Source organism: Rhinolophus sinicus, chromosome 15 (assembly GCF_057876585.1).
Source record: "Rhinolophus sinicus isolate RSI-liver-muscle chromosome 15, RSI-T2T, whole genome shotgun sequence".
Classification (NCBI taxonomy): domain Eukaryota; kingdom Metazoa; phylum Chordata; class Mammalia; order Chiroptera; family Rhinolophidae; genus Rhinolophus; species Rhinolophus sinicus.
This window is the reverse complement of record NC_142515.1, coordinates 87,086,365-87,110,399: the sequence shown is the minus strand read 5'-3', so window position 1 is coordinate 87,110,399 and position 24,035 is coordinate 87,086,365. Positions and strand designations below refer to the sequence as shown.

Genomic DNA, 24,035 nt, shown 5'->3' with positions numbered 1-24,035 from the left:
TTTGCTCATATGGCCCTGAACTCCCCAAACATAGCCCCAAGGTCATACCCTAAACAACAGCCCATCATTGCCTCTGCCGACATCCCTGAACAGTTCCGAAACCCCTCCCACCGTGGCCTGTCCAGCTCCTCACCAAAGAGACAGCCCCAAGTCCCCACCCTCCCTTGACCCTCTTCAAATAACCCCTCCACCATAACCCAAGGCGCCTGCCCAGCACTCCCAACGCCCTCTGCCACTCTCCCCACCCCTGATCACCACCCCTATTCCTGCACACAAGAAGCCGGGGATGCATGGAGCGGGGGGCAAACCCCAAAGGCATTTTTAAAAACTACGAACAGCTGGGCAGGGGCAGGGGCGAAGGCTAGCAGCCCCCAGCCACGAAGTCGAAGTCCCGGAAGGCTGCCTGCTCTGTGGCCGTGAGGGGCCGCGCGTCGCGGGGCGGGCTCAGTGTGGGGGCCTCCCCTGTGAACTCCTCATCAAAGTTGCTGACATCCGTGCGGCCTGACAGCGTGGGCACAAAGGGCGGTGTCAAGCGCCGGGCTAGCAGGGCGTCCCAGCCCAGGGTCTGTAGGGAGAGAAGGGAGAGATCAGGGTGGGGGTTGGGGCACAGACCGCAGGCGGGGCAAGCCCCGTGTGCCCCATCTAGCCTGGGTCTGTGGGGATCAGCCTAACGAGTCACAAGTTAGAGGAGAAAAGTAGGAGACTGGGAGCTCAGGAAGGCTCACGGGGTGAGCATGGGGGCCCTGGTGGTCAGTGGGGGGGAGGGCCTGGGCTCATACAGAAGGCAGTGCTTCCCACCAGGCCAGCCTGGAGTAGATGTCAGTGTAGGAGTGTCAGCAGGGGTGAGCGAAGGAGACAGAAACGGGGTGACAATGTTACAGGTTAAGCAACAAGGTCTTGAGGGGAGGTGGCCAGGCCCTTGGGTGGGGGGAGATCCTCACCCGGAAAAAAGGCTGTTTCTTTACATCCTCCGCATCCCTCTCGCTGGACCCCAGCCTGCGCTCCGGATTCCTCCGCAGCAGCTGGGAGGAAGGGGGCACTGTGTCAGTCTTCCCCTTCTGGGCCCCAGAGGCCCTCCCCAGGCCCACCCCAGCTTGGAGGGTCCTCACCCTGCGCATGATGCCGATGGCTTCCGCTGACAGGAAACGCGGGTAGCGAACCTCATCATTGACGATGCTGTCAAATACTTCTTCCTCATCATCCCCTGGGAATGGGGACTGGGAACAGGGAAAATGCGGGCAGAACCCGAGACCCAGGTGCATTAGGCCCCTCTTCTGGCCACACCACACCCAGCCCCACCTGGGACTTCTGTGGAAGGTAGTACCCCATTTCATAGATTCCAAAATTGAGGACAGGGAGGCAAAGCCACCCGCCCCTGATCACGCATGTGGTGGAGGCAGATTCTGATCCCATCCCTGGGCACACAGAGGTTCCAATGCCAACCCAGGGACAGGCAAGGTGGGGGCAGCCTGGAGCCTCACCTCGCCCACCAGCATCTCATAGAGCAACACGCCCAGTCCCCACCAGTCCACTGCCCGCGTGTACGATGTGTCCGTCAGCACCTCGGGAGCCAGGAACTCGGGGGTTCCACAGAATGTGCTGGTCCGGTCCCCATAGCCCATTCCTGCGACAGCAGGGTCATGTGAGATTATTGGGGGCGGGAGTGTCCCAGCTCTAGCCCAGCTCAAATACTGCGTGGTCCAGCTGGCCCTGTCCCAGGGTCAAGGGTGGGGGTGTGAGATAACCTGGGTAGGGTTGGGGACTCCATTCCTTTCCCCACCCCCTGCCTAATCCCCAGAGGCCAGCCCATCAGATCCCGGCCCCACCCCTCACCCTCCTTGCAGAGGCCAAAGTCTGCGATCTTGACATAGCCCTCGGTGTCCAGGAGCAAATTGTCCAACTTCAGGTCCCTGTGAGGGGTTGGGGGAATGTAAAGATGGATGAGTGGGGATCGGGGCCCTGCCTGAAGCCTGAAGGCCCCGCAGTGGGCAGAGCACGCGTGCAAGAGCATGTGCATGCGCACGCACACACCTGTACACAATCTTGTGTTCATGGAGAAACTGCAGCCCCAGCACCACACAGGCCGAATAGAAGCTGCAGAGAGAAGATGGTGTGAGGAAGTTGGGCCTCCCGACAAGGAAGACCTGGCTGCCACATCCTCAAAAGCTCACCTGTCCCCCCAAACTCCAGGAGCTGGGGGGAGGTGGGGCCTGCAGGGGCAGGAGCGGGCAGGGGGCTGATGCAGCAGGGTGCAGGGGGCAGGGGGGCTGGGCTCACACAGCACGGGGCTCGGAGAAGACGTCGCTGTGGATGTGTAGCATCAGGTCCCCGCCAGCCGAGTACTCCATCACGAAGCACACGTGCTCCGGTGTCTGGAAACAGCCAAACAGGTTCACCAGGAAGGGGTGTCCTGCATTAGTCACTGCTGCCAAGATCCGCTTCTCACACATCAGGCTAGGCAGGATGGGGGGCAGGAGTCAGAGAGCACAGCAGATCCCTACCCCTGACTCTCACACTCCCTAGAATCCTCAATCATCGGATATTTGTTGAGGGCCTCACAAGGCTGTACAACCTTGGACAAACTGCTTAATGTCTCTGAACCTCAGCAGCCTTGTCTGTTAAACAGGCACCTAGAATCCATCATGCCAGTAACATTCCCCCAACTTCCCTTTGGAGAACTGGAAGGAGTGGGCTGATTGAAGCAACCCATATTCCGGGCCAGGAATTGGTTCAGGAGTGAGGAAGCAGAGCAAGTGGGGCTCAATCTCAAGATTCCTGCTGGAATTATTAAAGAATGGCTAAAGTTAGTGGGTGAGCCTTAAACTGCTGGGGTGGGGGGCATCTCTTCCTCAATGAGGGGACTGCAAGCAAAGCCCATACACAGGAAAGCAGAACTGACAGACATCACGTGAGCACTTGGATATAGCCATGCCTGAAGGCAGCCACCCCTGGACTTTTCTGATCCAGAGCAAGAAATTCCTCTATTTGCTTAAGCCTGTCTGAGTTGGGGGCCTGATTAACAAAAGGATGTCAGGAAGCTTGGGGACAATCTCAGTGCCTCTACTGAGCATTTACAGGGGGCAGGCACTGTGCAGACTCTCTAGATGCAGCCTCTCATTTAATCCACCTGATGACCCTACAAGAAAGGCCTTATTATATATTCCCCTTTTATAGATGGGGAGGCTGAGGTTCGGAAGGGCCTCCCCAGGGTTTCTAAGCATATCTGTGGCAGAGGTAGGACTTGATCCGAGGGCCTTGACCCCAAAGCAGAGGCAGTGCAATGGTGCCATTAAGAGCACAAGCTTCAGGGTGGCTGGTTAGCTCAGTTGGTTAGAGTGTGGTGCTATAACACCCTGTAGGGGCCACTGTCAGCTGCGCCCTACTTAAAAAAAAAAAAGAAAGAAAAAAGAGCACAGGCTTCAGAACCTGAGTTCTAGGTTTGAATCCTGGGCCTGCTGCTTACTGGCTGCATGACCTCAGGCAACTTGCTCAACCTCTCTGTGCCATTAGCAGAATGGGAACAATAACAACAGTATTTACTCCATAGGGCTGTCATGGGGAACAAATAAGTTAATGAATGTAAAGTGCAGAGTGGGTGTTTTTTAAGAGTTATTATGTATTGAATACTAGCTTAATAACTGTGAGATGAACTGCTCTGTCTCCCATTTCCCAGAAAAGAAGACTGAGGTTCTCAGAGGATCTGAGCAGAGTCCCCACCTCTCCACCTCGTCTCGGGCCACAATGTCCCCTTTCTTCAGAGCCTTGATGGCAAACAGCTCCCCGCTGGGCCGGAATTCAGAAAGCAGCACCTGGAACCGCAGTGGACAGGGGTGGCCTTAGCAACTAGCCCAGGGACCCAGGGGTGTAGACTGCCAGCCCTCCAAACTCTTGCCCGCATCTCACCTTCCCAAAGTGACCCCGACCCAGCACTGCCAGGAATTTGAAATCCTCTAGGGTCAGGGGTGACTTCCTGAGAGGGCTGTGGAGAAAGGACACTGGTGGGGACAGGGATAGCGGGCACAGGTGGTGGGTGGTGAATGGGGGAGGGGTGTCACCTGCACAGGGCGGGACCTGAGGTCTCTGGGGTCTCTGAAGGCAACACAGGTGTGGTGGTGGTTTCCTGGATTGGGGAACTCTGTGGTGGAGAGAGGGGGTCAGAGTGAGGGAAGTCAGAGCATCCCATAACCAAATAGCCACTAAGACTCCTGTCACCTCTCCAAACCCACCTCCCCTCCCACTCGCCCCCTTGCTCACTCCCCTCCAGCAACAACTCTTCTCATTGTGCCCTGAATACACCAGGCATTTCTCCATGGGCTGTTCCCTCTGCCAGGAACTCTCTTTTCTTGACACCTGCACAGCTCCTCCCTCACCTTCAGGCCTTTATTCAAATGTCATCTTTGCAGGCGGTCAGTTGACTGCCCGATTAAATAACTAACAGGGCCCCCCAATACCAACACTCCCTGTCCCCCTTCTCTGCTTTATTTTTCTCCCCAGCCCATTGCATGTTGTAAACATAATTTATTATTTACCTACTTATTCCCTTTAATGGTATTAGTCCTTTGGAGCCACTTTTATACCACATGTATATGTACTAAAAATAATCAGAATTAATATTTTTATGGGGAAAAAAATCACCTACTGGTCCATCATCCTTCACTATAGACATAGTTCTAAAAATTCAATCAGTGCAAACAGGTTGACACATTTCCCCCCCCAGCTGCCCTCCCCAGAGCCAGCCACTGTGAATGATTTCCTGAGTATCTTTCTAGATATATTTCATACCCACACGAACAAAAGGGCCGGTACAAGCTCCAAGTTTTTCTTGCATCCACTATTGACAATATTCCAATCTTGCCTCTCCCACTGGACAATCTGTCTTGGATCATTCTATGCCAGCACACGAGACCGGACTCATTTTCACAGCTGCATACTATTCCATTTTGTCATTTGTTTAGCTCTGGTTCCCATGGATTGACCCTGAGGTTGTATCCACTCTTTAGCCCACACAAAGCTGCCGCAGTGAACATACTGGTGCATGTGCATGAAGGTCCAGCAGAGATGTCAGCAGTGGGATTTCTGGGTCAATACAGTGTCCATTTTTAACTCATCCAGCTAGGCCCTCCCAAGGGGATGCAGTGATTGGCACCCCCCACACACACACTGGCTGCCTGTTTTCCCACATCCTCTCCACCCATTGGTGTTATTAAACTTTTGGATTTTTTTTTTTTTTTTTTTTTTTAACAAACTCATCTCATATAATGAGGTATCTCATTTAGTTCAATGCCATGAAGCACACCCCGTTTCCCTGAAAATAAGACCTAGCTGGACAATCAGCTCTAATGCATGTTTTGGAGCAAAAATTAATACAAGACCCGGTATTATTTTACTGTAAGACTGGGTCTATGTAATGTAATGTAATGTGACGTGACGTGACGTGACGTAACGTAATGTAACGTAATGTAACGTAATGTAATATAATGTAACGTAATGTAATATAATATAACGTAATGTAATGTAATGTAACGTAATGTAATGTAAGGTAACGTAATGTAATGTAATATAGTATAATGTAATATAATATAATGTAACGTAATATAACATAATATAACATAACATAACATAACATACATAACATAATATAATATAATATAATGTAACATAATATAATATAATGTAACATAATATAATATAATGTAACATAATATAATATAACGTAATATAATATAACGTAATATAATATAACATAATATAATGTAACAAATACTAGGTCTTATATTAATTTTGCTCCAAAAGATGTATTAGAGCTGACTGTCTGGCTAGGTCTTATTTTAGGGGAAACACGGTATATTATTTTCATTTTTAAAAAAAGAGATATAAAATGCACTCAGTGATGTAGGTGAAGGGACCAGCTGTCACACATGTGTCCATCCGGGTCCCCATCACCTAGGCAGGGTGGGTAAATGCTGTTTTTTTGTTTGGCCTGCAAGCTAAGAATGGTCTTTAAAGGGATGGGAAAACAATCAAAACAATATTTCCTGATCTAGGAAAATGACATGACACTGAAACTTCAGTGTCCATCAGTAAGGTTTTCCCAGAAACAGCCATGCCTATTTGTGTACGTAAGAATCGTGTGGCTTGCTTTCTACAACAGCAGCGTTGAATAGTTATGACTAGAACTGTTGGGCTCACAAAGCCAAAAATATTGATTATATTGCCCTTTCTGGAAAAAGTGTGCTGACCTCTGACCTACGTGCAGTACACTCCCACCACCAGGCAGGCTCCCTGGTGTCTCCCTCCTGTCTATAACCAACCCTTCCCTCTGTGACCAGAGAAAACCACTATCTTGACTTCTATCACCCACATGAGTTTTAAACATACTCGTTTTACAGGGCACTGAGCACAGAGAGGTGAAGCAGCTTGGTTTGGGTCACACAGCTAGGAGGTGGCAGAGCAGGGATGGGGACCCAGGAGGCCTGGCTCTTGAGCTAACATTTTTATCCAGAATACAAAACTGGACCCGGGTTCTCCCAGAGGCGTGCTGTGTGACCCAAAGAAGTTCCTGGCGGTTTCTGGGCCTTGAGCTGGGAACGAGGCCCCTGAGGCTGCCTAGCCAGGCCGAGGGGGAAGGAGGGGGATGCTCACCAGACTCGATGGGCTGAAAGGAGGGCCCAGAGGGCTCTTCTGGGGGGAAGTGTCTGAGTCAGTCCCGAGGTTCAGCTTCTCCATGGATATGTCACTGCGGCACAAAAAAGGAGGGTATGTCTGGGACCTAGCACCCTGGGAAGTGACCCCCAGGACCTGCCCTCCTTACCCTGTGGACCGGGTCTCAGGTCCAGGAGAAGCCCCAGGGCTGAATGTGGCTGTGGTTGTGGCATTGGGGATGAGTCTTCGAAGCAGCCGCACCCACGTGGCCACATCAATGTTCATCTGCCTAGCACGCTGGAACGCCTTCCCTGGGGGACAGGGCAGTGTCACCCTGGCCTCACCCTGGTGAGGAGACCAGGACCCCTGGCCTCTCCCCTGCCGGGACCTATCCGTTCACCTTGCTGCTTGGAGAAGATTTTTTTCTGCCGTCGGAGCCGGGGTATCCTCTCAATGATAGGGTTGCGGAAGGTGACCTGTGGAGAGGGGCCATCAGGTGAGGACCTAAGGGTGGGGAAGCCCTTAGGAGCACAGGTGTGCACAGCCATGGTTGGCGGGTTCCAATCACGGAGGCATCACATTGTATTCAGGGGTTGTAAACCCCACCCATCCCTTGGCAGGGCCACCTCCTAAAGTGCCATCTCGGAAAGATAAGAAGCAGGCACTCAGGCCCTCCTCGAGGGGTGGGAAGGGGGTCTGACCCCACAAGATGCACACTCAACTCTAGCAAACCCGAGGGTGGTCCCAGACCAGCAGATCAACATTACCTGGGATCTGCTAGAAATGCAGATCGTCGCGCCGCAACCCCTAGACTCACTGAATCAGAAACACAGCGTGGGGGTGGGGGGAGCCGCAGTCTGTGTTTCAGTAAGCCGTCCAGGTGATGCTGGTGCCCGACCAGGTGGGGTAACCATTGGTCTAGCTCAATTCTCCCAACTCCAACACACCTTCCAGAAGGTGCTGAAGCCACAGAACTGTGTCCTTTTATGTGCATCTATACAATCACTACTAGCCACATGTGGCTATTTAAATGAAGTAAAATTTAAGTAACATTAACGCTTCAGTTCCCCCGTCACACTAGCTACACTACGAGTGGCTGGCAGCTATTATATTGGACAATGTCAACATAAAACATTTCCTTCTACATTAGAACACAACTATGGTCGGTTCATTGCAACAGAACTGCAGAACGTTCTACTGGATGGTGTTTTGGGGAGGCATAAAACAAAATCAAATTCTAGAGATAAACCTAGAAGCCTTCAAAAGTTGCCCCCCAGGGCCACCCACCACCTTCTCGCTTGGTTTTTGACAGTTCCTAATGGAAGAACAATTTCACACCCTGCCACTGAAGTCAGCCCTTCTCTCCCCTTTCTGGCAGCGGTCCTGGATTATGAGATCGCGTAACAATTTCCACACAGGGAGATGGATGTGGGGAGATACGTATATATACATAAAACAGGGCATGTGGATATGTTAGAGGCAAATTTAAAGAGATTTTGAGGATAACTGTGGCTAAATGAAGGGACCAGTGACTGTCTTCTGCCCCTCAGCTGCCTCCCGTCAGCTGTGCATTAGGGTTATTGTGAGGATTAATGAGTTAATTAGCGAAGTCATTAGAACAGGGCGTGGCTCATACTACCAGGGGACAGCTAGGAATGTTGTTCAGACTATGGGCTCCCGAACCGGGGATACTGGCAATGTTTGGAGACATTTTTGGCTGTCAAAACTGGGGGTGTGCTACTGGCATCCCTGGTGGAAACCAGGGACGCTGCTCACCCCACAGTGCACAGGACATCCCTGCAACGGTGAATCATCCAGCCCCCAATGTCTATAGTGCTGAGGGTGATACACCCTGATTTGAACCCTAACACCATTGAGGATGGAATCTTTCTCTACTCGACTGTGGCTCTGGTAGCATATGCTGCCATGTGCCATGACGTGTTGCCAAGTTTTGTTTTCCTTTTCTGGCTTGACAAAATTTTGTGATTTTAATTAATTTTTATTTTTTATTGTTTGAATTTTTATAAGAGTTTATTTGAGCCAAAACTGACGACAATTGCTGGGAGGCAGGATCTCAAATGCTCCGTTTTTTTGTTTGTTTGTTTTGTTTCTTTTATCTTGCATCAGAACAAAACCAATCCCAGCTTAAGTGTCACTGAGGTGTCTAATTATATGTACTTTTCTACCAAGGTTTCGAGACCAATGAAAAACACATCTTCCCTTTCTATGAGAGCAGGAGATGCAGGAACATTTTCTCAGGGTCAGGGGTCGGGCTATACCTCAGCCACCAGGCAGCCCTGGGGTTCCATGTCCAGCTGGACCTCATGCCTCTCGTTGTCCAAGAAATCCTCCAACTTCAGGAATTTGAGGGCGCACAGGCCCCGCTGGTCCCGCCAGAACACAGCCAATTCCAGTTCCCGTGCCTCAAGAGAGAAGAAGAGGGCCATCACTAGGGGTGCCCAAGGCCCAGAACCCCCCTCCCTCCATGCCCCATCATCCCCCAAACTTGCTCACCCTCTCCAGCTCCAGGGAGAAGCTCTGGTCCCAAGCGTTAGGGCCACATGGCTTCCAGGATGTCTGCCCCACCACTGTATTATCCAGCTTGAGCACCGTGCTAACCTCGCCTGGAAGGGGATAGGGGTGGGAAGGTCAGGAAATGCTGGGATCGGGGGATATCTCTGATGTCTTATTACTGAAATCTTCTCCTTTTCTATCATAATATTCTGCTATGCAATCTTGACAAAGCTTTATGGTTCTGCCTTTCACATTAAGGCCTTTAATCTACTTCCAGTTGATTTTTGTGTATGGTGTAAGGTAGGAATCCAAATTCACTTTTATTCTACACGTGAGTTCCAGCAATACACTCCTAAGTATTTACCCTAGAAAAACGCATGCAGGTATACATCGGAAGATTCATAAACATAATGTTTATATTACGACCCCAAACTAGAAACCGCTTACTGTCCACTAACAGGAGAATTAATATATAAACCATAATATAATCTTATTAGCTGAACCATGAAATTGCTAATATTCAACTTTTTTTTTTTACCTAGAAAAACAAAAAAGACAACAATTTGATATGGCTCAGTTTAAGACAATGGACTATTAAACAGGAGTAAAAATGAATGAACTACAGTTTCACACAATGATGTGGATTCGTCTCCCAAACAATGTTGAATGAAAGAAGCCACAGCCATGCAATATATTCTGTATGATTCCACATATGTGATGTCTTAAAACCAGGCAAAATTAAACTATATTGATTTGAAATGCATACATGGGTGCTTAAACTACAAAGAAAAGCAAAAAACCATAAAAGTCAGAGGAGTATCTACTTCTGGGACAGACAAGGGGGCTGGAATTGGGAGGGAACCTGAGGGGGCTTCTAGAGAGTACTATTTCTTGACCTCTATCATTATTCAACTTTGATACATACATTTTTGTACATATGTATTAGTTATTTTTTTTATTGTGGTCGACTCACATAAAATTTACCATTATAATCATTTTAAAGCATACAGCTGCATGATATTCAGTATATATACACAGTTATATGACCATCACCACCATCCATCTCCAGAACTCTTTTCATCTGCTCAAATTGAAACTCTAATATATGGTGATGGAAAGAGAAATGACTGGGTGGTGAACACACAATGTGACATATAGATGATGTATTACAGAACTGTACACCTAAAATCTATGTAACTTTACTAACAATTGTCACCCCAATAAACTTTAATAAAAATAAAAAAAAAAAAAAACCCTGAAACTCTGTCCCAATTAAACACTAACTCCTCATCCCTACCTCCCGGTCACTGGGAACGACTGTTCTTTCCATCTCCATGAATCGGACTACTCTAGATACCTCATATGTGGAATCACACAGTATTTGTCCTTTTGTAATTGGCTTATTTCACTCAGCATAATGTCTTCAAGTTCATCCATGTTGTAGCGGGTGTCAGAACTTCCTTCCTTTTTAAGGCTGAATAAAAAGGTGTATCCATTGTGTGGATACACCACATTGTGTTTATTCATTAATCCATCAATGGACAACTGAGTCGCTTCCACCTTTTGGCTATTGTGAGCCACGCTGCCATGAACATAGGTGTGCAAATATTCTTCAAGACCCTCCTTTCAACTCTTTTCGGTAGATATTCAGAAGTGAGATTGCTGGGTCATGTGGGAATTCCATGTTTAATTTTTTGAGGACCTGTCATGCTGTTTTCCACAGCAGTTGTTTCCCGCGAAGAGAGCACAAGGGTTCCAATTTCTCCACAGCCTCCCCAACACCTGTTGTTGTATTTTGTTTCATCTTTCATATCTATCCTAATGGGTGTAATGTACTAATGTTTTTGGTGTCACAAATGTGGGGCATCCCAGGACCCTCCCACCCCACCTCACCCCTCCAGGCCCTTGATGCCCACTCACTGGTGTTCTCAGCTTCTGCTTTGAGGCTGCTCCGACCACTGAGGCTTCCACTTCGGCTGTAAAGACCCCGGGCTGGGCGGCTCAGGAAGGGGGTTCGGCTGTCAGGGGTTCCAGGCCCCCCAGTCGAGGGTAACTGGTTCCAGGGGATAGTCTCTGGAAGGTCCCTGCAGCCTACAACACGCACCTCCAGGGTCCCTGAGGGAGCATCTGGCTCAGAGGGGACCACATTTGGGGCAGGCCAAGGGGAGGCGGCCGCAGGTGAAGTGGGCATGTACAGAAGTAGCCAGCATCAAGTGGGAGTTGGTGAGGAACAACCAGGGTGGGGCAGGGGGTCTGAGGCATGGATGGATGGATGTACCCAGAAATGAGAAATATGGGACAAGGGGGAGGGGGTCAGGCTGAGGCAGGCCAGGCTAGGGAGGGACTCTGGATGCTGGGGTTTAAGGACAGAACAGAGGTTCAGGGCATAGGCTGGAGGTCCAGGCAAGGAGGAGCAGAGTCGAATTCAGAGGCCTGATATGTGGTCTGAGGCAGGGGCTGAGTCCGGTGAGGTAGTAGCTGAGGGATCTAAGGAGGGTAGGGGGGCTGGCCTGAGGGGGCAGGGTCAGAGGTTCAGGGCTGGGGGTTCTGAGTGAAGGGAGTTCTGAGTGAAAAAGACAGGGCCAGGTGGGGAGAGTGGAGAAAGTGAGAATGGAGGATTGGGGTCAGGAACCCAGAATCAGAGGACAAGATAAGGCGGGAAGTCCAGGTCCAGGGGGGTGTCAGGCCTGGGGAAACGGGGCGCATGCTAGGGGGTTGGAGTGAATGAAGAAGAGAGGGAACAATGGGGTGGGAGTCTGGGTTAGGGAACGCTAAGGGGTCAGAAGTCCAGAGCTATGGGGATGGGTTTGTGTGGGGAAGATCAGCACCCACCTGTGAGCGGCGCGGGCTTGCACAGGGTGCTGTAGTGCGTGGCGGGGAAGGGCCCTGCCAGGCGGGCACTGAAGGCTGCAGACGAGGCAGCAGCGAGCTCCTCGCGCAGCAACCGCCCCTTGGGGTGGTCTGCGGGCAGCTCCCCGAGGCGCCTCTCCAGCGCCTCCCGAAGGAGCCCCAGCTTCTGGTTGGACTCTGTCAGCTTCTCCTGGGCCTGCAGTGGGAGGGGAGGGACTGGGCTGGGGCGCAGATGGGGGTACCCCTCCCCAGACTAAGTCCCACCTGGGATTCCTTCTCCCTGGAGGTCCCAAAGCCCAAACCATCTTGGTCCTACTCCAGAGTTCACGGAAAACTAGACCCTGCCCCACCGAAGCACTGCCCCTTGGTGAAGCCCCATCCCTCACCATGGCTCTCCCAGGTCAAGGCTCCGCCCCTTCATTGAGCACCCCCAACCCGACCCTCTATGGGGACGACCCACATTTTGCCAAGGGGCACACACGGGCACACACGCCGAGGGCCCGCCCCTCACCTCGCTGACCGCCTTGCGGTCAGGGGCCTTGGCAGCGCTGAGCAGGCGCAGCACGTTCTTGGCGCCCTCTGCCACCGCGTGCTCAACTCGGAAGTGGTGCCGCAGCTCCTCAATGCGCAGCTCCACCGCCCCCAGGTCGGGACTCCCTGTGGGCGCGGGACACGGGGCAGTGAGGCCATTCTGGGACCCAGGTCTCACTACACCAGCCCCAGACACACAGCCATCCACAAGAACAGGCACTGGCCACACACACTCTCACCACCAACACGCATCAAGCTTCTTTCTCCCAAGGTGCGGTCACAGTGACAGTCACACTGTCACCTGCAGGAAGACAGCCACACTTCCACCCAGTCTGTAATCCAAATACTGCACCACAAGGATGGTCCCAGGGACAGAGACTGTCACCCCAGGGCAGTCATGTAATCCACACAGACACGCTGTCAACACAGGCTCAGGGACAGACATGTTGTGAGGGACTGTCACGGGGACACCATGGATAATTGGACAGCCACAAGGATACAGTCACACAGACACTGGGGCACATTCTTTTAAAAAGTAACTTTTATTCATTGCTGATGGGAATACAAGTTACCTTCCAATGGAGGCAATTTGACCATACAGTATCTGTCAAAATCATAAATGTATTTACCCTTTGATCTAGCAATCGCATTTCAGGGACTGTATCCCATAGAAACACCTCAGCAGTTGACATACGAATATAGTTATTCATGGCAGCCTTCTTTCTAAGAGCAGAAGACTAGAAATAACTCGATTTGCTCCAGCAAAGGGACACTGTCACAGGTGCCAAGGGACATGATCACAAAACATAAACACGCGTATGGGACACAGTCACACCATGGCGGGACTCCCAGGACTCTACCTCCAGCCCGGGGAGAATCACAGGAACGTAATCACACTGCCACGCAAAGCACAGAGACAGAGAAAGCACAGAGAGCCATCACACTGTCACACAGACAGGGCAGTGTCACCAATACCCACAGGCATGAAGACCCAATGTCGAAGGGAACTAGGCTGGCTGTCACACCCAGTGTGAAGTCACAGGAACACAATCATAGCCTGACACAAGACACAGCCAGTCACCCAATGGCACAGGGATAGGTACAAGGACATACTGTCAAACAAGTGTAGGAAACTTGTCACCCAGAGGCACGAGATCATGGTCATACTTTTCCATGGCTGTAGGTTCCAGGGACAGTCTCACTGTCCTGAATAATGACCCAGACGCAGGCCCTGGCACTCAGTCACAGAGTCATGCTATCACTCACCACTGTATAGCACTCACCTGGACACCAATAATAGACATAGTGCCAGAGGAACCCTGATATTCACAGGCATGTGTCATCTTACAGACACAGTCATACTCTTGCTTCTAGGCCTGCTGTCACATGGTGCTCAGACAATTCGCTGAGACTTTTACATCACAGGGACCAAGTCACACTACCCCCAAGGTCACGATATCACCCCTAGGCTAATGGATGTGACCATGCCATCACATATCGTCACTGAGAAACCCATGAGGGTATTCCCAATACAGACAATCACATGGACAGTCACACTGACACTTCCCTCCCAAAGACATACACATTGTCTTCCAAGTTACAAGCCTCACTGCTACAGCCTGAATGTTTGTGTCCCCCTCAAATTCACATGCTGAAACCCAACCCCCAGTGTGAGGGTATTAGGAGGGGGGACCTGTGGGGAGTGACTAGATCACGAAGGTAGTGCCCACATGAATGGGATTAGGGCCCTTATAAAAGAGAACCCAGAGAGCTCCCTCGCTCCTTCGCCACATGAGGACACAGTGAGAAGACACAGATGGTCTATGAACCAGGAAGTGAGCCTCACCAGACACTAGAACTGTCAGTGCCTTGATCTTGGATTTCCAGCTTCCAAAACTGTGAGCAATAAATTTCTATTGTTTATAAGCCATCCAGTCTGTGGTGCTGTCATAGCAGCCCAAACACCCTAACACCCACCAACAGCTGACACTCCTCTATCTGTCATGGTAACACAGAAACTACCATAGTTAATACCAGGGCATACACACAACTGCTGGTCCCCACAGCCAATGTCACATTAACACTGACATCGGTAGGACAGACACAGTTACACCTGCACACAATACATCAAGACCCGGTCACAAATTCAGGTTGTCAATTGGGTTGAGACACTCCCAGGCATTCATACAGAGACACACACTCTGTGGACACCCATGGTTCTACACAACGGGAGCCAACATGACAAAGCAACCACTTGGTCCAGGCATCTGCAATATTTTTTTCTACAAAGAGCCAGGGAGTAAATTTTTGGCTTTGCAGATCCCACAGGCTCTGTTGCTACTACTCAGCTCTGCTATCCCAGTGTAAAATCGGCCTTAGATGATAGTAAGTGAATAGGTATGGCTATGTGCCAATAAAACTTTATTTACAAAACCTGTGGGCTGTAGTTTGCCAATACCTGACCTAGCACAAACCATGAGTGGAACAAAATGGGAAACGGAGGCCCCGAGAGGGTTGGGAATAGGTTCCAGTCACAGAGTGAGTGACAGCACCTACTTCCTGCCCCAGAAAGAGATCCCCCCACGGGGCTGGGAGCTAAGTTCTGCAAGGCGGAAGGCAGGCTAGGCTGTCTTAGGGCGAAGGGCTCACCTTGGGTCTCATCTGGGGCTGCTTGGCTTTCCAGCTGGCAGGCCTGCAGTGCCCGGCGGAGCTGCATGCGGATGATGTCAATTTTGGTCTTACTGTCCTGTAGCATCTGCTGGGCTGTCAGCAGCAGCTTCCGGTCCTGGAGGCAGAGATGGGCCATAACGGGAGAGCTGGGGTCCCACCACCAGCCCTGATGTCCACACCCTGCTGGCCCTGAGCAACCAGGTAACAGTGCTTGTATCGGTGTGTTCTGGATGTAGAGGGGTGATGTATCCTTGCTTAAATCCTTGAATCCTTGCTCTGCCACAGCTATGTGACTTCAGGCAAGCCGCTAAACTCTCTGGGCTTATTTCCTCAATCTGCAGGAATAGGATCGGTACTAGGAGCACCGACTCCATTGGGCTGAGGATTGAAGGAGCTGATCTATACGTAGAGCTCAGGGCCATGACTGGCACCAGCGGGCACTGTATTTGCCTCAACTGTCAGCACAATGTGCACATAGGTGAGTGGTCCCATGGCAGGTGTAGCCCTGATTGTAGCCACGTGGGTAAGTCTCCAAGGGTGACTGGGTGGGTGTGTGAGCCAGTCTGCTGTAAGTGTGCAGGGGCGTGCAGGCACGTAGAGGTGCGTCCATGTGCCCTCACCTTGGTGCTATCATTGCTGTATGTCTGGATCGTGTTCCCCGCCCCCTGCTCCAAATGTTTGTGTGCAGTTCAAGGTATGGCAATGACTGGGCATAGCCCAGGACCCTGTGTATGCACAAGTGCTGGAAACTGGTTGTGGATTTTTCCACTACTTTGTGCTGCGTTTCAAAACCAGACAAAGCTAACCTGTGGTGATGGAAGCCTGGGTAATGACTGAAGGGGCAGGAGGGAAATTTCTGGGTGACTGGAAAAGTTCTGGATTTTGATGGGGGTGCTGTGTACATAGGTAAAAATTCACTGGGCTGTACACTTAAGTTTTCTGCATGTCATGTCTATATGTTACAGCTCAATAAAAGGTAGAATAATCTGTGTGCTCTGTGTCCTCACACGAAAAGCCGTGTCTGTGCACACACACGAGCATGGTTGCTCTTCCAATAGTGTGAGAAAGTGTCTCTAGCAGCAGGTCTGACTGTGATTGTCTGTGTGAGCATCTCTGGGTGTCGGTGCAGACCTGTGACGTCCCCGGTGGTGGTATGACTGGGCTGTGTGTCCGTACGACAACTCCAATCTTTGGGTGTGAATTTAATGACTGTGCGGACACGTGCCAGAGACGCCACCACAATGAGTGGCTGCATGCTGCCCTTAAGTCTCCAGGGGATGACTAAGTGTGGGGAGACAGTCTCTGCTATGTCTGTCTGACAGCACCCCCAGTCACCCCATTCCCATACACCCCCAGGAGCTGCCCACACCCCAGTCCTGCCTCCCAGCCCCGTCAACCTCTCCTCCCCCGCCGCCGGCTCGTGACCTGCTCATGGGCGTGCCTGCATGTGCCCTCACCTTGGTGCTGCCGTTGCTGTACGTCTGGATCATGTTTTCTGCCCCCTGCTTCACCTTTAGTTCAATGGCCAGCTGCTTCTCCAGGCCGGCCACACGGCTCAGGTTGGTGGCTGAGCAGGCCGGGCCACCTTCACCAGGGAACTTGGGGGCATCTGGAGAAGGTGGGTGAGACAGAGTCACCAGGGCTCTCCCCTCCATCTGCCCGGGAGGTCGGCCCAGCTGAGAGGATCTGCCCTCTGCCCAGCCTGGATTCTGCCCCCGGACCAGGGTCCCAAAGGTCCAACCACTCTTTCCCTCACAGGGAACCCCCTCGGGACACCCCCTCAGGGCTGGGGCAGGATGAGCAGGAATAGGCGTGGGCAAGTGTCCAGGCGTGTGTGAGTCCTTGGTGTTGATAGGACTGTGGACAGAAGCTCCTAATTCTTATGTGGAGCTCATGGGTGTGGGTGTGGTTATATCTGCAAACCACAGGGTGTTGGCATGGCAAAGCGCGTGTGTGTCTCCCTAGGTGCTTGTGTAACTATGTGAGATGCCAGGTGTTAGAAGGACTGTGTGAGATTCTGGGTGCCGGGGCAACCCTATGCATGCATTTCCAACTATGTGTTCAGATCTCGAGCACTGGCGTGACTGTACCTGAGTGTCTGGGTGTGGGTATAGCCAGACCTTTATGTCTCTGGATGCTGGCGCGACTCTATGCAACTCTCTGGAGAGTGGTGTGACTATGGAGGCGACGCCAGGTGGAGATGTGACTGTATGAGATTCTGGATGTTGGCTGAACTCTCTCACTATCTCAGAGTGTTGACATGGTAGCGTAGGTCTCTAGCTGTTGATATGCCTATGTGGACGGAAGGGCTGGGTGATGGTGTAAGTGGTGTTGCATCTTCAGGCCTTGTCCCATGGTAGGTATAAGTCTTTGGCTATCGATGGGATAGGATACATCTGGAAGAGCTGGGCAGCTGCGTGTGTGTAAATCTCTGAGGGGCTAGTGTGACTATGTATGAGAGTGGGTGCTGTCTGTATACTGGTGTGACTGTGTATTTCTCAGGGTGCTCGGTGGCAGTATGGAAGTCTCTGGGTGTGGTGGTGACTCTTGAGTCTCTGGGTGTTCGGATGGGTCTTAGTGTCTAAGACCCTGGGTGTTTTCCAGGTATCGGTGTGACTGACTGTGTGTCTGGGTACTTGTGTGACACTGTCAGCCTCTGGATGTTGTCTGGGTATTGGTGTGACCATGTCTACCTTTGTCTGGGTGTTGGTTTCGATGTTTGCTCTCGTGTGTTGAAGCCAAAGGCTGTCTGACTGAGCGTGTCTCTCTGGGGATCAGTAGAAACAGGCTTGGCCTCGTTCTGGGAGCCCGTGGGTGAGCCCCCAGGCTGTGGCATCCCCGAAATCTCACCTCCCCCGGGGAAGGCCCTGCTCACCGTGGGCAGTGGCCGCAGGGTCAGGCAGCACCACGTGGGCATGTAGCTCCTGCAGCTGCTGGTGCAGCAAGTCGAGCCGGCGCGAGGAGCCACGCAGCAGCAGTTCCACCGGCCCGAGGCTACGGCCCAGGTCAGTAGTAGCCCGACGCAGGTTCTCAGCCCCCTCCTTCAGCTTCAGCTCCTTGCGGATCTCTCGCCGAAGTCGCTCCCGCTCCAGCTCCAGCTGCTGTTGCACACTGGGGGCCGCCAGGTCTGCTCCCGCCAGGCCAAGCTGCTCCAACAAGGACCAGCTGCGGGGCTCGCTCTGCAGGGGACAGAGCATGGTCAGGAGGACACAAGATGCAGGCTGCACTCGGCCAGCCAGGCCTGGCCTCCTCATGGCCTGGGACTCCTGAGAGAGGAGCTGCTCCACGTCCACTGACCCCCAAAACTGGGAGGTGCGATATGGCCCTGTCCCTGTCTCCTCAGACCCAGGGATCCCATAGGTACAGTCTTATCTCCCTTCATCTCTTTCTTACACAGTGGGATTCTGGAGAACAGGCCCCACTGTCCCACCACTGTGCCCCTCAAACAAGATAGGGCCCCATAGGATAGGCCCTATCTCCCTTCCACTGTCCCCCCAAACTATGGGGTCCCAAGGATAGGCCCTTGTCTCTCTTCGATTGACCCCCCAAATAACAAGGTCCTGAGGGCAGACCCCACCTTTCCCCTGCTGCTCCCCAAACAAGGAAGTATCAAGGGCAGGCCTCTGCTGCCCCCAAAACTACGGGGTTAGGGTCCTGAGAACCGAGTCCTTCTCCTCTTTGCTGTGCCTCAAATTAGTAGGTGCTGAGGGCAGGTCACATCTTCCTGTGCTCTACTCCCAAACCAAGAGGTCTCAGGGACAGGCCCAATCTTTCTCCTGCTATACCCCCAATCTAGGAGGTCCCGGGGACAGGCCCTGTCTCCCCTCCTCTCATCCTCTACAAAAGGAACGCTAAGGATCAGAGCTTTGTCTCCTTCTTCCTCTATCTCTCTGACGTGGGAGCCCCAAAAGGACACAGATAGTTTCATCTTCCAAACAAAAAACCCCAACCCATCTCCTCCCCTCCGTCCAAAACTGAGGGTACCGAGGGGAGGACCTCAGGCCTTTGCTGCTTGGGGTCCTTCTGCCCTCCCCCCACAGGGTCCCCAGCTCCCACCTCCAGCTCCTGGTCCAAAGGGGGATCAGCCTCCGCCATCCTGGGTCCTGGCTGAGCACCCCGCCCTCTTCCTGAACCTCGGCCCTGCCAGGGCCTCTCACCCGCCACTTCCTCTTTCCTGCTAGCTCCCAGCAACCCCTGCGCCAGGCCAGCTCCAGGGCTCTCAGGCATCTAGGGGACCTTTCCCTTCAGCCTCCGTCTCAGTGGACTTGAAGGCAGGCTCCCCCAAGTGTATACAAGCTCCTGGGGCTGACTCAGGGGTAAGCACACGCTCATACACCTACAAGCGTGTGCACAGAACATAGGTGTACACAAATATGCAAATGCCCAGGAGTGTTTACATGGGCCAGCCCCTGCCTGCAGACGCAGGCCGTCCCAACTTCCGGCTTCTTCTCTGGGTGCCACTGCTTCTGACCACAGCTTGGGGACCTAGGGTGCCAGGCTGGCCTAGGGACCTCCTTGAGACCCACACCATGACCCACAGCACTGGAGACCAGCAAACTAGCAGCTCTCTAAACCTCAAGTATGACTAGTAATAACAGCAGTTACTCCAAACTGCATCCAGGTCAACTAATTAAGTCCACGAGGCGAGTGCTATTATCACCCCATTTTCAAGATGAGGAAACTGAGGCCCAGAACAGTGTCATAACTTGCCCCAAGGTCCCACAGCCAGCAAGAAGCAGAACCAGGATTTAAACAGGAGTGCCCAGAATCCTAGTGCAGGCTAGGTTGTCAGGCACTCTCCTCAAATTGCAAGAACCCATTTCACAGATGAAGTAAGTCTTTCTTGGCTCCCGAACCAACCTTGAAGGCAGCTGCCCCCAGGGAGGGTTTACTGCAGGCCAAGGGCCTCACCTCCCCCAATCCTACCAACCCCTTACTTTTATGGTGAGCAGCTGTCATTATTCTCCCCTACTTTACAGGTGAGGAAACTGAGACTCAGAGAGGTAAAATAAGCAATTTTCAACACCTGCTCACCTCTGGGGACATTTGGCAAGATAAAGAAACATTTTTTGTTGTCACAACTGGGGGTGGGGAGGGGGTGCTATTGGCATCTAGGGGGTTGAGACCAGGGATGCTGCTCAAAAATCTACAGTGCACAGGACAGTCCCCACCTCAAAGAATGATTCAGCCCTGAATGTCAATAGTGCTGAGAAACCCTGAGTTGTGAGGACACAAACTCACACCCTAGGCTGCTGACCATGACCACCAGTAAAGATTTCATGGCAGTCCTGCCTGCAGAGCATTTGCCGGGTCTACATCCTCCCGACCATGAACACCCTCTTAGTCCCATTCTTTTGCTGTCAGAACTGAGGCTCAGAGAGGCAAAGGCACCTGGCCCAGGACACACAGTGAGGAAGTGACACACAGTGAGGAAGTGACAGCGCTAGAATTTAAACCCAGGGTCTTCTAATACTACTTGCTCCCAACCAGCCCTGCCCACTGCCCAGCCCCACCCCATCCCCAGCAGGCAGAGCAGGGGTGTACAGCCAGGAGCAGGGCCAGCTCAAATGGGGGTCCAGGCAGAGAGGAGGAGCAGGCGCCCTTGGCTGCATCTCTAGCAGCTGAGGCCTGAGAATATGCCGAACACAGGATGGAGGGAAGCCTGGCCTCCTGGGTTTTCCTCCCTGGAGTGACTCACTCCTACCCAGGGGGCAGGGGTCACCAGTGGGCCAGCAGGATGAACCTATGAATCAGGGGTCTGGTCCAGCCTTGGAGAATCCCTGCTCCCCCCCACCTCTCACTGTGGAGCAGGAGACCCAGGTTCAGAGGGTCCACCTCCCAGAAACCCCCTCTTCCAAGTGCAGCCAGGGATCTAGACCCCCATGTCCGGAGATTTCAATGCTTTGGGCGTTTCCGGAATCTGGACAGGACATCCGCTTGCCGGACACAGAACAGACAGGCACACGTTGGGACAGAGGGACAGAGTGGCAAGCCCAAGCAGCCACAAGAAAGGAATGACCAGGAGGGGGGAAGGGAGGGAAGAGGGTAAGGGATGGGAAGGAGAACCAGGGCACAAGTCCAGCCTCGTTCCAGGAATCACAGCCTCCATCCGGGTCAGGTCTGGTACACACCAAGCACATGCATGCACTGGGGGATTCCTACAAAGCCCTCCCATGGCTGGGGGGAGAGAAAGGAACCCTGGCCCTCCCCAGCCCCAAGGTCTGACCTTGTGTGATCTGCAACACCAGATACGCCCAGCTCCTCGGCAAGGCTGGCAGGCCATCAGCAGGACTGGGGTGGGGTACAGGGGGACATGGGGGAGACAGAGGGGATGGAGAGCAGGTGCAGAAGGAGATGAGATCCCGGTTACACAGCACCACAGGACAATGGAGGGATAGTGAGGTACTAAGTGGGCACAGGACATGTATCAGATTTGGGTCACTGAACCATAGGTCAGAAGTCACCCTAGCCCTGCTTGTCATAGCCGGGGGAGATGAGTTCAGGACCGTGATGTCCACAAGGTGGCACAGGGAGCATCTGGCTGGGAGGCAGGTTTGCACCAGTCACCTGTGCCTGTGTGTGTGCATATGTGTGTGGGGGAGCGGAGGGCTGACCCCGCGTGCCACCCGTGCCCAGGTAGGATTCCAGGTCCGAGAGAATGCCCAGCCTATTGACCCAGACACTCCCCACCTGGGATCGGGTTCCACCTGACAGCCCGGAGGGTGGCCGTGTGGATCCCCCGTCCCCAGACCTAATGAGGTGACTCTGGCACTTCCGCCAACAGGTGCCAATCTGGGTGGCGTCGGGACCCTCATAAAGCTCAGTCTGGAGGCGGGGACCGCTGGAGCTTTGTTGTGAGGGGGAAGGGCACGGGCCGGGCGGCCTCCTCGCCTCCTGAGGCACCGTGCCAGGCACCTGCACCAGGTGGAACGGCACCTGCTGGGAACCGAACGCTGAGGGGGGGGCGAGTGTCGGGGGCAACAGGCACCGGGACGCACAACTAGCCTCAGACACCCGAAGTCGCGCCTCCGCTGCGTCCCCTCGAATTCTCGGGGAGGGGCGGAGCTTCAGGGTGCGGGGGGGCTTCCGGGACCTCCCCGCTCCCCACCGTGAGTACCTCCACCTGCCGAGAAGCGGGCCGTGCTGGGGCTCCAGGTACCGGCCCGGGGAAGGAGTACAGGGCGCTCCGGAGGCCCCCCGCCCTGGCCTCTGGGGACCACAGTAGCGCGCGGGCGGGGTTCCCCGGTGACGGGCGGCCATGGAGCTCTGCGGACGCAGGTGCACCTACCTGCACAGCGTCGCTGGCCATGTCCTCTCGCCACCCGCCAGGGGTCCCCGCGCGGAGGGAGGGGCGGCTGGAGGAGCGCGCGTGCGCCCCGTGTGGGGCGTGAAGGGAGGGAAGGGGGCGGGCACGGCGAGACCCAGGCCCGGCGTGCGGGCCGCTCCGGCCTGCTAGGCTCCGACCCTGCCTGGCCTGGCCGCCGCGCCCGCGCGCCTCGCCCTCCGGCCCCAGCGGCCGCCGGGCCCGTCACGTGACCGCCGAGGTCGGCGCCCGGGGAGGGGGCGGGGCCAAGGGGCGGGTCTCCCAGCGGCCCCCGGGGCTGCGGGGTCCCGCCTGCCGGGCGTCCCCTCTCCGCAGCCACGGGTACCTTGTTTGCTCCCCGCGCCCTTCTGGATCCGCACTCTGTACAGAAGTACCCCATTTGAGAGCGCGGGAACCCGAAAAGAGTGAGCCCCGTTAAAGCAGGGAGTAGCGGAGGCATTTGGGCCTCCTGGGACCCCTCACAACCCAATTTATCCCTCTGTGTTTGGAAACTCAGGCCTCCTAGACCCATTCGGCCTACGGGGCCCGGGTTAAAGGGCACGGGAACTTCCCCATTGCCTATAGACAAGCTCTGGGTAGATCTGGGTTCAAATCCCAGCGCCTCATGCCTTGGGGGGAAGCCCCAAACCCCTAAGAGCGCCTCGTCTATGAAACAGAATTTACCCACTCACCCCTCAAGTGTTGATAAAATAAGATATTGCGGACCTAGTGCTCGATACAGTAAGCGCTCGATCAGTGTTAGCTGTCATTTTTATTATTGCCGTTGTTATGAAAAGGGGGTTGAATAGCAACTCCATCACTGACTCGCTGTGGGCCACATGGGTCCTGTGGCTGCCGAGCCTCAGTTTTCCCCGCTGTAAAATGGGGATCAGCCTCTTCTTTGGGCTGCTGTATGCAAATAGCGCTCCATAAATGCAGACTCCTGCTCAAGAGGAAGCAGAGGGTGGAGGCCTCGGCGGCGACTCTCCAGGGTCTCCGGGAGTCTGGAGTGTGCAGCTTGGCTCGTGGCCCACCTCAGACTCCCTTTCAAGCGGGTGACTGGACCAAACCGCAGTCCCTGGCGCGGGGCGGGAAGCGCTCCCTTGCGGTGGTGCCTGCACTCTGGCGCCCTCCTGGGACCCACCAAAGTGCAGAGAGCTGCGGGTTCCTTGGTGTCTCACGGCTGTGCGTGGTTTGCGTTGTCCCAGAGACCAGGGCACGATGTTTTCTCTTTCCCTTTTTTCTTTGGGCGACTCTTGGGGGAGGGGGTTAACAGAGAAATAAAGAGAAGGAGAAGGAGAAATTATACCAATCCAGAATCTGCCAATTTCTCTCCCCTCCCAGGGCCCCCACGGGGTCCAGTCTCAGTCTTCCCTCACCTGGACCAGTGCAGTCGCCTCCTCCCAGGTCTTTCAGCTCTGCCCTCAACCTCATAGTCTGTTTTCCCCCACAACGGGCCAAGTGCCCCTGTGAACACCTGTGTCAACTCACATCCCTCCTCTGCCTAGAACCCTCTATGGCTCCC

General features: G+C 53.5%; 1 protein-coding gene across 5 annotated transcripts; it reads right to left on the bottom strand.

Moving 5' to 3' along the window:
* Nucleotides 1–287: 287 nt before the first annotated feature.
* On the bottom strand, nt 288–22,746 carry PKN1 (protein kinase N1). Of its 5 annotated transcripts, none has more exons than XM_019746115.3 (23): nt 22,496–22,746; nt 21,434–21,498; nt 18,083–18,386; nt 16,665–16,816; nt 15,187–15,322; nt 12,518–12,663; nt 11,989–12,202; nt 11,077–11,271; nt 9,157–9,266; nt 8,922–9,065; nt 7,043–7,118; nt 6,812–6,953; nt 6,643–6,736; nt 4,056–4,135; nt 3,904–3,979; nt 3,718–3,809; nt 2,278–2,454; nt 2,032–2,094; nt 1,834–1,910; nt 1,482–1,624; nt 1,110–1,217; nt 942–1,022; nt 288–565 (listed from the first exon to the last, which is right to left on the bottom strand). In XM_019746115.3, the coding sequence occupies exons 2-23, from the start codon at nt 21,488–21,490 to the stop codon at nt 362–364; spliced, it is 2,871 nt and encodes a 956-aa protein (XP_019601674.3). In that variant the 5' UTR covers nt 21,491–21,498; nt 22,496–22,746; the 3' UTR covers nt 288–361. The 5 variants fall into 5 exon arrangements, with proteins under 5 accessions (XP_019601674.3, XP_074194196.2, XP_019601676.2 ...); XM_074338095.2 differs by having other exon boundaries at nt 6,821–6,953; XM_019746117.2 differs by lacking the exon at nt 21,434–21,498 and having other exon boundaries at nt 22,496–22,735.
* Nucleotides 22,747–24,035: the final 1,289 nt, after the last annotated feature.